At 33.3% G+C, this 13286-nt stretch overlaps 1 protein-coding gene across 3 annotated transcripts in view; it reads right to left on the bottom strand.

Annotated features, from left to right (window-relative positions):
* Positions 1-13286, bottom strand: part of LOC142339040 (prominin-1-like) — a 187192-nt gene that overhangs the window by 48799 nt on the left and 125107 nt on the right. For all 3 annotated transcript variants that reach the window (XM_075388692.1, XM_075388693.1, XM_075388694.1), the window contains exons 14-17: positions 13009-13161; positions 7516-7639; positions 3532-3635; positions 180-270 (exon numbers count right to left, since the gene is read on the bottom strand). In XM_075388692.1, coding sequence (XP_075244807.1) covers positions 180-270; positions 3532-3635; positions 7516-7639; positions 13009-13161 — 472 coding nt within the window. The remainder of the gene's footprint in view (positions 1-179; positions 271-3531; positions 3636-7515; positions 7640-13008; positions 13162-13286) is intronic.

The following is a 13286-nucleotide window of genomic DNA, read 5'->3' as shown; positions in this document are numbered from 1 at the left end:
TTCAAATCAGTTCTACAGTAACGAGTTATTATGCTTTTAGCTAATTTAATATCTAGTAGACAGCTTTTACGGTTTTCACACAAGTGTCTAACGACATCTGAGTCAAATTTCCGACAAAGATTCGACTTCGTTTGAGATCATTTAACAAGTTTGAACATTTTACTATTTGGTATTCTTACATTTGAGACGTTGAACCAGGAGTTGAGGTCGTAACTGGTTGACTCACTAACTCTGAAGGATGACCACACTGGTAACCCGTTTCTACAGTCACTGGAAGCAAAAAAAAAACAGTTCAAACCCATTTATTTCTGGTAAAATAGAATAATCATAAGAATGTTGAATGCAACCTTTTTTTGGTCACAACGTGCATAAACCAGTCGTACAACAGATAATAACGTATAATTACAATATTTCACGAATTGCCGTGTCTAAAAATAATGCGCTAGTTAAAATAAAAGTTTTTATATCGTTTTAGAAGGAGCTATTTAGATCTTTTTTTAGAAATGCACTTTTTCATTGTTTGAATGGTTCATCTTTTTTCATCAGCCGCAAAATATGACGGCTTTTTGCTTTGACAATTTTGTAGAAAGCTATAGGGCTGTAACGTGTAAAAACAAAAACTTACATCGAATTGTGTATTAACAATTTTTTGAACAATAAAGAACACTGACAAATCTAATTTCTACACATCAGCGATTTTTTAGCTGTGCACAAGATTATTGTTTCTCAAATTTTGTTTCAAGTTCCTGAGGATAATTGAAGTGACAATTACTGGACTTTTCCTGCTGGTGAAATTTTTTCATTGTCAAATAATTATTCTTCTAACGAGCTCAAAAACAAATCTAGGAGAAACTTCGATCCCAAATTTTAGACATTGAAAATTTTTTTTGAATAAACATCATATTTATAAGCTTTGACACTGATGTCAAGTAAAAAAACTGATACCTTTCAACAAAATTTTATGAAGCGGTCCCAGGAGAGAATTCATTAAAATTTTCCTTTCTTGAATTAAAAATAAACACACAATTTTCGAAAATTTTCACATTTCTCACTTGTTTACGCTCCGCAAACGAGTAGATGATTCAAAAATATTCGTAACTATATTTAATATTTATAAATTCCGAGGTCACCTACCCTGTAACTTTCTTTGAATTCATACTGGTCACATATGACTATGAGTAATCAAACAAGGAAAAATATGATTTGTATGGTTTCCTAGTAGTATATAATTTCTTGGAATAATTTCTTAGCAATAATACTAAAAAAGTGAAAGCCGAAAAACTGTTTAAATTTTATTTTTGGTGAAAATCTAAAAATAATTTCTTGGATATCAAACAAATTCATACATGGTGCATTAAACTTTGACTGATGGCAAAAAACCCAGTAAAATGTAGTCAAATGGTATTTAAATTTATTAAATAGTATTAATAGTATGTGCAGTCTGCATTTGGCTATTTGAGTGCAGTAGAGCAACAAATTTGGATTCTGTGCGTAATTAGTTTTGATTTTAGAAGCAAAAGAATTTTTTGCATGTTTCTAATAAATGAGCTTTTACAAGTAGAAATAGACTCGAGAGAGTATGAAATAAGGAAAGACTTTTTCTTTCCGTTAGAATTCAGTTTTGTAATAAGTATTGCATTAGAGGTTCTTTTAGCGGATCACAACGTGATGCCGGGGGAATCACATTAGTGTTACCTCACCGACGCAATTTAAAACTTAGTTCGAAGAAAGAAAGATGTATGATTCGTGACAATCATATTAGGATTAATATGATTTCTTGATAATCATAGTAGGACTATATATGATTTTTTGGTATTCATACAAGAATCATATATGATTTCTTTGTTTTCATACTAGAATTGTACTAAGAAATCAAATATGGACAGTATGAAATCATATATGATCCTTGTATGAAATCAAAGAAACTTCAACCCGGGATTGTATATTGAAAACGCTAATAAGACGTTACTTTAAACAGATTGACGATCCAAAGTGAGAGTCACAAACCGGGAAAATTGGTTAAAAAGCAATCAATTATAGTGAGTTGCTCGTTATTTATCCAATTTTATCAATCAACTTTATTCTGCCCGAACTGAAGCATAATTACATTTCCAAATGCTTCAAATTGTCAAAAAGAAAACTCACTCCATTTTTGGAAATTCAATCGACTAGTTGCACGGGGTGAAAAAAAATTAAATGAAAGACACTTTTAACTTTAAGAACTCCCATTTAAAATAAAATGTTACTGTCGGTATGTTCTGTAGCTGAAATTGCTCCACTTGCAGCAAATTATTAAGAACCGGACAGCTTTTTATTGAACTAAACAATTACGCTCCGACTCCTCAGAAGCCGATTGTTTGAATGAAAAGATTAGCCTGAGAAACTTTTGGTTGCGTTAAAGTGTATTTCATCAGCGGACACTGGGCATGCAAAAATATTCATCAGATTAAAAAATTGTTGATTTCAGACAGAAAATGTTCGGATTGGTGCTTTGTTCTTTCAATAGAGAATTGAATTTTGACGAAAAATTTAGCTCTTCTTTAGATTTTTTCACTTTAATTTATAGAAGTTAAAATTCAATAGCAATAATCGAAGCAATTCTGTCCCCGTAAACTTTTTTGCTAATAAAAATTGCAGAACATGGCAGTTTTTAACCGTCAATGACAACTGAGGAAAAATTTTCATCTGGAGTCCCAACGACAATGATTGCTTCTACAAATTACTTCAGCAGTGCGAATTACAATTTGACTATATTATAGAAAACGCTCCAGCTGATGGCAAAAATTGATTGAAAACTTTCTTTTTGATTTTTGTCAAAAGTTTTATTAGTAGTTGTCCACCATAAGACGCTGTTTGCCGCCTCACTGCTTTTGCTGACTCCTGGCGTATGAATTTTAAGCCAATTATTGTACAGAAAAGCCTAAAACCGCTTAGCTCAATTGTCTATTCGAATTTGAAGAAAAATTCCACGTTTAGGAAGATTTTTTCCCCCAATGGTTGTTCTTTTTTTAATTTGTGGTCTTTAGTCTAGCAGAAAGACTTTGTTTATCTAAGCGCTGATTGTCTGCCGTTCTACGCAGTTTTGTTTCGAAAGCATTTTTTTGCTTAATTGAAGATAAAACGCCACGTATTAAAAAAAATTGCAGTTCGATTTTGCCTTCAAATTTACAAACAAGTTGTTGTCTCTTGGAAATTGAAGCTCACAAAAGGCTTTGGGAAAATTGAAAAAAATGAAAAGTGAAATTGGGGTTGCCAATTTTTGTATTTTTAGAATGTTCTGGAAGCAAACAGTCCATTAGACAACTGTACAATTATTGTTCAGGCTGCTCATGTAGCCTTATATGATTTTCAAATACTTAACTTAGAATATCATCGATAATAATTTTATATTTTAAAACAAACAATGCTCATAATTTGAATGGTTTGAACTTTATATCCAAACGCATATTGCTGATTCTCCTTGTTTCATATCAAATCGAATCTTTGTTTGAAAAATAGTTAAAATTAGGTTGTCATTCCAGCAGAACTTACTCTAGCACTGATCCGAAGGTTAGAGAAACTGAGCCATTGCCAAGTACGAGATCTGCAATGTAGAATGCGTTTTTCCCATCGAAGAAATACTCTCGATCCAGAATCTAAAAGAACGATAAAGTTTTTATTGAATATTAATACGAGATAACTCATTAATAGTCGGTTCTGCAAAATTGCAGCTGAGCGTCATTAGGTTTAACAGAGATCTGTTTGCAACAAATTTTTTTCTTGGTTTTGCTCATAATTCAGATCTCTCTTTATTTTAACAACACTTTTGGTTTTAGATAACTCTCCCAAAAATATAAGTATCACAAAATTTCACCCTAATTAAATCAGTACAAAGTAAATGGTTTTGTATTAATGGTCTGGTTAAGTGAGTCGATTGAGCAAACACTGTTGAAACAAGTTCTGTGATTCACTTGATAGTAAATTAATAGTACAAATGACAGTAAAAAGATCAATGAAAAGCCTCGCATTAGTTTTATTACTACAAGCTGTAAAGGAATTGTGAAAAACACTTGCTATATTTCGTAAGCCGATTTCACATTCGCGTTTTGTTGATGAGACCAGGTTGAGCAGAACCAACATTAAATTTAAAACAAGGAGGCTCGGTAATGTGCGTACGCACATAAGGTTCCGACCCCGCTCATCCACATTCTTGAGTTATTTGGCTACCAAATGATGCAAAGTTACAAAACCTTCAACAAAATACATATCGTTCAAAAAACAACCAATTAAATAAAATAATGCCACCCTAGAGGACCGATGAACGTTGTTGATAATAGGACTACTAGAAAGGACAATAATAAATATCAAACAACAAGCATTATTTACGACCAAAACTCGGTGGCTATAGTAAATAAAATCATAAAACCAAACTCGCATTAGATAAAATCTAAACGAAACAATTTAACCTATACTTCATTAGAAAATATAGGAGACCTGTCTTCAATGCGACTGGTTAACAGGTCGACCAAAAAGAGCAGGGAGGTGCGAAGTTCAAAAACACGTTTCCGTTTTTAAAAACAATCAATTTTACTATTATTAAGGTCATTAGATATCAACTGAAATCCCTAAAATTTATATCTCCAAAGGAAGCAGTTGAGAATTGTCATTATCAAATGTTTAATTGCGAGAAACTTCAAAGCCAATGAAACCTACGATATTATGTACAAATATAAAAAAATCTCAAATATTTTATGAAATCTCGTAGTAACAGTAGTAAGAAACAAAAACCAAGAAAAAAATGTTTGAAGCTAAAACGTTCATAAAGATCAACTTATATTTCACTGGAAACGTGTTATGACCTGTGTTTACAGATACTGAGCTACAATTCGACCGAAAAACTATTTAAGAAAATGACGAAGCTCAAAAACCCAAATGATTTTGAAAACAAATGTTTTCAAAAGTCATAGTAGAACTTAAAACTTTGACAAACAGCGATCAATTAGATTTAATACCTCCAGAAGCCAAATGTGCCCTGTTAATAATGTTACTAAGTCACGACCCCACAAAATAACAACAAATACATAAAGAAGCCAAAACTTCTAACATTTTTACGAGATCACACTATTCAGGGCACCGTAAATATAAGATCATACCCACAAGAACTGTAAGTTGTCATTTTCTCTTCATTTTAATATCAGATAGCTTTCCTTATAAAAGGACTACGAGGAGAGGACAACAAAAAGAAACCCAAAAATTTAACAGTTTAGAAATCTCGGAAAAATTTGTGAAATTATAGGTCGAAGCAATATGACACAACATATAACCAAGCGCAAAATATGTACAAATCAACAACAGTAATTAAAATTTCTATTTAGTGAGATTAAGTCTTGTTACGAAAAAAAGCAACAACTATACAGTTGAAAAGCTTTTTTCTTATTTCATTTTTAAAGTCATTAAAACAAGCAACTTCAAATTGAAATCTCTATCCAGATTGAGTTATACGTCCTAGGGAAACAATTGAGACCTATCGTTATCCAGTATTTTGCTTCCAACTACAGAAAAAGACAAACATAGGCAAAAAGAAAACAATGCATTTAAAATTTGCGAGGTAACTTTGTCTAAGCCCAAAAGGCATAAACTATATAACCAAATCAATTAACATATCCAGATACGCTTTTTCTCAACGCTGTGCATTTTCGTTACTATGTTTTTTTTCAATTGGACTGGTCATTAATATGATAATTTGACAAGGCAACAAAATGAACTCATAAAACATGCAATTAAGCTCGAAAATAAAAAAAAAACTTGAAAACGCGTAGTATAAAAAGAAAGAAACCATTAATTGAACATAAAACCATTAAGAACTTTAATTTATAACACAGAGGAAGGTTTTGCCTTTTTAGCTGAGACTGTGCCCAAAATTGAGAGAAATAGGATGAAAAATAGAGGCAAAACTCAAAAATTAACCGACGTTTTCTTAAAACAATTATATTCAAAGTTGAAACAGACATTAGATAACCTGAAATAATTGTCTAGATTCATTTAAAAATCGTAAAAAACTGAATCTTTCACTGGGGACAATAAGCCATTGGACTATAAAAAAGATAACAAACGAAAGCAAAATTCAGAAAGTACGTAAAAATTTTTTAACGAAAACAATTGGTCAGAGCCACAAAAACCATGAGCTTATTCTGAATCCGTAATAGAATTTTGTTGGTCCTTGTTTTTGTAAATACTCTGTCATTCGTTGAGCCTTGATCTGAATTTCTTGCAAGTAAAAAAATTTTCAATAAAACTTTTTACATAGCGGAAATAATTTGAAAAAAAAGGCGAGCCATTAAAATCTAAAAAAAACTTTTCTGTAAGGATCCATGGCGAGATCAAGATCAGCCCAGATGTTACTGCAAGTCTAAAAAAATACTCATTTAATCAAATGGTTGCGAAGAAGATCAAATTTTCAACAGAATTTTTCAGTTTGTCAAAAATAAAAATGCCTTTTTTGTAATTATCCAGTTTAATTTGCAAAAAACTGGCGAAATATTAATTCCAGAAGACTCTCAAAGTCAACGGGTGTAGAAGCAGCTCTTTTGCCTGCTTAAAAAGAATATGGCAGCAGTCTTAAGGTATCTACGTCCAGCAAATTTAAAATAATTGTTCTAAAAAAAAACAAATTTGTTCACGAAAGAGTAGCATTTTAAAAAATTCCAGAAGACTCTCAAAGTCAACGGGTGTAGAAGCAGCTCTTTTGCCTGCTTAAAAAGAATATGGCAGCAGTCTTAAGGTATCTACGTCCAGCAAATTTAAAATAATTGTTCTAAAAAAAACAAATTTGTTCACGAAAGAGTAGCATTTTAAAAAATTTAGCAAAAATTCTAGCCAAAAAACTCGGATCGAAGAATTCAGCAACCCTCCTCAATCTATAGAGATAAAATCAATAACACTACAACAAAAAAAATTGAACAAAATTTAGCACAATTTACAAATATTAGGTCAAAGATACCGAAAATGTGAATAAAAACAGCTGAATTACTTCACATATTCACAAAACTTTAAACCTCGTATAAACATTAACTCCCTATAAAAAGCGAATATTGAAAAAAAATTTAAATTCCATATTCTACACTGGACGGGCTTTTTAAGGATATCGCTCACAACTCTCTACGATGTTTATATCGATCGGCCAAAATTGTCTGATCAAAAGAAAACCCATTTGAGTATATAGTTCCTCCCCCACTAAAGTGGGTCTGAACAACAAGAAAATGAGCGGGCTCGAATTCCATATCAACTAGAGTGGACCATTTTGTCCATTTTCCCACTGTATTTCCACAATACATATAAAAAGGGCTTTACTGTTTGGAGAATGGCGACAAAGGAACGACGATACTAATTGGTAACTAGTTATACTATACCAGATAATAATGAATTGGTCTAAAGTTCAGGGCACTAAAACCCGCCAATTAGAGCATTATTAATTGAAGGTAGGGTCGCCGGCTGATGTGACTTTTGAATGGAAAGAGAAGAAGGAAAACAACTAACATCAGTGATGATTTCATCGGATTTGAGTCCCTCACATATCATAACTGGCATTGAGAAGAAGAGGAATGGGAACACAAACCCCACCATGTAGAACCACACGCATAGAAACGAACACACTGCACCACTGAAACAAAATGACACAGCTAAGAGTTACTTCGGTCGATGAATATTGCATTTAATTTGTATCTTGTAAGATCTTTTAAGATGGGGGAATATAGTACAAGATGCTATAAGACAGACCATATCTTAAAAAGGTATCATATCTCATATAAATGGGGTTAAATACTACTGTTTCTCAGCGTATCTAGCTTACAATTGATCAAAACGTGGCTGGCAGGCCAAGGGAAATCATTTACAACCATTGCTGAAAGCAGTATAATGTGTTCTATTGACAAGATACTCGTTTTTACGGCTCGAAGCGGAGTATTGAGACCCTACAGGCCTTTTAGCTAACGAAAGTTTGCTCATGACTTGAACTTTTGACTTTTCTTTTCCAGCATTACCTTCTGTTTTAGCACGTTGGATTTTAACAGTAGCTCACTTTGTAATATATGGTAATTTGAAAATGCTGGTAATATTCAAGGTGAAAAGGTCACTTTGCGAATTCTTGATCCCAGATAAGTCCTTTCTACCTTTCGAAACTACCTCCCACCTCCCCCGAACGCCTACATATCTACCCCGTCCACTCACCTACCCCCCCCCCCCCAACCACCAGTCTAACAGTAGTCGTTTCGGGTATTCTATCGGCTGTGTTTTGCGTTAATATAGCTGTCCTAAAAACAAACCTGATAGTTGATACTGAACATTATTTCAGCTGTCAAACAGTATTACTTATGATTGACCAGTTGACGTAACAGCTATTTTTATTGGACACTTACTGTAACATGCATTTGTATTGTGTGATTAACTGATAAAAAATATTTAGGCAGATAAAAAATACACACTAATGTTTCCTTTCCTGTGATTAAGAACTGAGAATCTTTCCTTTTCTAGCTTCCCCTCCGAGAATTTTTTCAATCGATTATGGAGTATTTACAGTGGAGCGGTTTAAACTTACAACACCACTATGCAGGGAGTGAAAATTAATATGACTACGCATAAGCCTATAATAGGAAATACCCAAATTTAGAAGCGAAAATTACTTTAAAAAATTAATCAAAAAGAGCAAATTGAAATTTTACCTCATCAAAAAATTTGACGGTCATTTACTCATTCATTTAACGCTTGGTTGAAGTATTCAAGTTTCGATTTAAATAAAATTCGCGACTTTGTAGTCTTTATAGAGCACTCTATTTGCAGGACGGCAAGGTCACTACAGCTCCATAGATCTATGTTTCATGTAAAACATGGATTACCGAGAAAAATTTTAAATAGCTGGTCTATTTAAAAACAAGCAGGCCAACAAAAGCATCACAAGAAAGTCATTTGAAGGCATAGATGGTTCAAATAAAATTTACGCTTTCTGTTTCGCGCCAACTCGGCCTCGAAACCATGTCCCTTATTTAACTTTTACCGCTTAAGCTACTGATTAGTTTTTTTCACGTGTATTACTTGTTCTAGACATTTTTTGGTTTTGCTATGTTTCATTTTAAAGGAGCGCTAAAACTTGAGAGCTTCTGTGTGAAGAAAATAAAGAGCTTCTATGTGGTGGCATAGCGCTTCACAAAACGCATTTACTAAGCTAGGCTGCGTGTTTAAGAAGCGTTATAACATGCAAAAGTTAAAAAAACGGTGACACAGCAATGGAGTCAGAATTAATATAAAGCTAAATAGATCGGAAGAAAAAATTATGATTTCAAAAGAAATATAAAAACGAATTGAAGATGAAGAAATACGGACAGAAGTAAATGAAAAACAAAAATTACCCATTTATTTTGCCAAGAAAGCAGAAGCCATTTTCTGAAAAGACTCGCGCGTGAACCCGTGCCCCTCAATTAACAACAATAGGTCTCATCCCCTCCGCTATCGATGCATAATGGTGCAAATTTTTAGTCAATGTTTTTTTTTGTGTTTGCTGGTTTTTGCTATGCGGCATGCATAATGAAAGCAAAACATGTGCAGACCAGGAGCTTAAATATGGCGGTATAACGCGTCTCAAAAAGCGTTCACTACCATAGACTCCATGTTTAAGGACCCTTAAAACACGCAAAAATAGGGGCGTTGTTAACAATTGCGTTATCACAAAAATAACACAAATTACCAAGGAAGCAATTTCCTTTCCTTGGGCAAGCTGTCTGCACAACCGTACACCCCAGTGGTAAGTGCGCCTGACAATCAATCTTTTGACCCAGGTTTGCTTCCCATCCATTTATTTTTTGCTTTTGCACGTTTCAAGTCATTAACCTCTATCGTGTGTTTGCTTAAGCATGCTGTTCAAGGCTTAAAAATGCTCTTCGTGGGGCCGTTGTACATGCAAAAATTCGACATTGAAACGTGCCAAAAATTGATGCTTAACCATGCATTTTTGGCTCTTGTTGAACATGGCCCCTCATCATGCCTAGCATTTAAAATATTGGACTGCACAATCAATAATTGATAGCAGATCATGAATTGCCATATTAATTTTCTATCAGCACTACGAAAGCTATTTTCATTTCCCCAAAATTTTTTTCCGGTCGTTCTTAAGGTCCTAGAAGCAGTTCATAGCTATGTGCATTTATAGAAATTTTTTTTTCTGTCAATAAGAAACTTCAATTGAAACGCAATAATTTGCAGATTGTTGTTTTGAGATTTCTTTGTTAAGTATTCAGTTGAACTGAAGTAAAAAAAAATGTAAATGAAAAATTATTTATTTTTTATTATTTGGATAGATGATTTATATGATGAAAACGTTTCTATGACATCTGATGCAATTAGAGCTCAAATCCGAGTGTGCTTACAGAAATTTCAGTAGAATATTTTCGTCACTTATCCGCACTACAACTTTCATGGTTCTTGAGGCATGAAAAAGTAATGTAGGTATTGTTCCGATAAAGTTTTTATTATTGTGACACACACTCAGCTGACCTTCTCTACCTCGGTTAAATTAACAAAAGACTATAAGAGCGAGGTACGTACGTCAAGCGTGATAAAATCACGCAAATGAACTCAACTAAAAGAACTCAACTAAGAAAACACTCACTTCAGTAAGAATAAAAAATGACGTCTAGCACGTAACTCATTCAAAATTGCAACATTGAACAAATAAAAGGCAGATTTGAAGTTATTGCGACGTCATATGGTTGTTACAAAATTCTTGACGACAAAAAAACACACGTAGAAGGACAGATCATAAAATAGATCCAAAAGAACTAACCAAACTAAAAAGAAGATTGTCAGCTTCATTACAAGAGAACCTTCTAATACTGAACACCAAGTACACGAGTCGAAACATAAATACCAGGAGAGAAAACATAAACAACTGAATGAAACTTTTTAGAATTGATTTTTTTTAAAAAAAATGTTTAATTCATTGAAAATGTCATCAGAAAATAAATGAACGCAAAAGATCTTAGATATCAACCTACACATTTAGATAAAAACAAAAGAAAGACAATGAAAAAGAACAACAATGACAATTTCGAAGAAATTACAATCGCAAACAATTTGCAAATAAGTGGATACAATTATTTTGAAAAAATCGAGCTAAAATTTTAATCTTTTGACAATAAAATTCTGTTTTTAAACTATCACAAATGATTGCAATCACATAAAAACTTTTGAACTTCTATGAACACAATCAAGACCTACTGAAACAAAACTAGTAGCAAATCAATGCAAAAAACATCACTGAAATTAAATAACTTAAAAGTCAGAAAAGTAATAGCTCCAAGATGTAACGTTTATGTGGGTTGTCTTCACTCATTGGAAACACGATGAGTTTTGTCATTGGTGAGAATAAAAGAAAAGAAGCCAAATGGATTAACACACTTGGGCAAATATAAAAGAACAGCTTTTCTTGTTAAACAAAAGGTGCTCAAGCAAAGTATAACTACTGGCAACTGACAGCAATCATGATATAGAGGGTGTCCTTATTTGTGTTGTTTAGAAAATATATGACGCCTTCCACTAAAATTGTATCTAACGCGACTTCAGAACAGCACAACAGAGAGAGCATCAAAACAGTCAGAACTCAAAAAATCTGAGATAAACTTTGAGAGGAACGGATCTGTTATTTTTCGGTCTAGCTTGTTTTTTTATGCACAAATTACAATTTATATGTTGTTATATAGCACAATATTATGTGAGCAATAACTTATGAGCCTCGGGAGCTAGGGGAACAGAATAGATTCAATTTAAGTAAGTTTAAAAGATCATTATAATGATTTGACATGAATTGAACTTATTATCATGCTCAATCAGACAGCCAGTCAAACCTGTTAATATTCAGACTAAATGAGTGAAATGACAACAAAAAAAACTAAAATTGTGAAAATCGAAAAAATCATTGGTGTTTTGTGAAAGGTGTTTGGTGTGTTGTGTTTTGTGGGGAGTTGTTAAAAATTCTAGATATCAATTAAACTATGAAATATCTTTTATTATGCTTCATTAGAGAGCCACTGAGACCGGTCAATAATGATATTATCAAACAAGACAAAAAAGAGCTACAAAACGAGCAGAACTAAAAATCACTGATGCTTTATCAAAGCAAAACACATACATTTCATCTAAACCAATAACTGCCCTTTGATAGATTCAAAAAACTCCACATTATTAGAACAGACGTATGACCTTTCAAAACCGTTAACTAAGTCATATTGCCGGAAGTGAAAGAAGTGTGCATTCAAAAACTCAAAATCTGTTCAGCACCAATTTCTCACTGCACTTATGAAGCAGTTTTAAAAAATTGCATTACTAAACCACTTGCTTTTCTCCCACTCCACTCCTGTAGTCACAAGTCAAATTCTCATTGAGAACACAAAAAAATGCCATTGCAGATATTATTTAAAAAGATAAAATGCTGATTTTGTTTGTTGTGTGAAATTGAATCCCATGCTTGAAACAGTCAAGCAATTGGTTTTAACAATCAGTCGTGTGATCCAATTCATGTTGAGCAGTAGTTGTACAAATTCGAGCAAAAGAGAAATCAATTGACTTGACAGCCATCAAATGATTGTTTTCTAAAGAGTTTGCTCGGAAATTTGCTGAAATTTTACCTCACAGTACCTTAGAGATTCTTAAAGAAATGTAAAAGCAAGTGTAATACTATAAACAAAACGTACAGGAGAGTGTCTTGAGAGAGAAAACTTCTAATTCAGTGATCTTCTTCGGCTAAATTGTTGATTTTATTAGCAGCAAAATTGGGATCTCAAATAATTAAAGAAATATTTTGAGCCTTCATTGATCACTGTCGGTCTTCGTTTCTGCTTGCCTTTGGCTCAACTGAACTGTTCCTTGTACACAAATCAACCGGTACAGATAAAAGTGGTTCCCTAATTTCTAGGAGTTAAGACCAATGTTTCGGTCTGGTGTTCTTAGGTTAAATGATGGATGAAACTGATCTCTGGCACTTACTAGCACACAACTTTTCCACCCGTGTTGGATAAATTGGATCTCTCCTCGGGCTTGGCGTACTTGTCGTACCCGATTAGCCCCAAAACCACACCCACAGTCACAATTATGAAGATCAGCACTGCAGGCACCATTGGAAGCGAACCAACTCCTTTCCTGAAAAAAAAAACAAAACGATAACTTTTAAAAATGATTGAGTTATTGAATTGTGCCATCACGGGTCATAATAACATTTAATGATCGGGAGAGACTGAACAGAGCAATTTAGTCTGTTTGATCGG

Source organism: Convolutriloba macropyga, chromosome 5 (genome assembly GCF_964194025.1).
Source record: "Convolutriloba macropyga chromosome 5, txConMacr16.3, whole genome shotgun sequence".
NCBI classification, from domain to species: domain Eukaryota; kingdom Metazoa; phylum Xenacoelomorpha; order Acoela; family Convolutidae; genus Convolutriloba; species Convolutriloba macropyga.
Note: the sequence above shows the minus strand (reverse complement) of the source record. Positions and strands in the feature narration are given on the sequence as shown.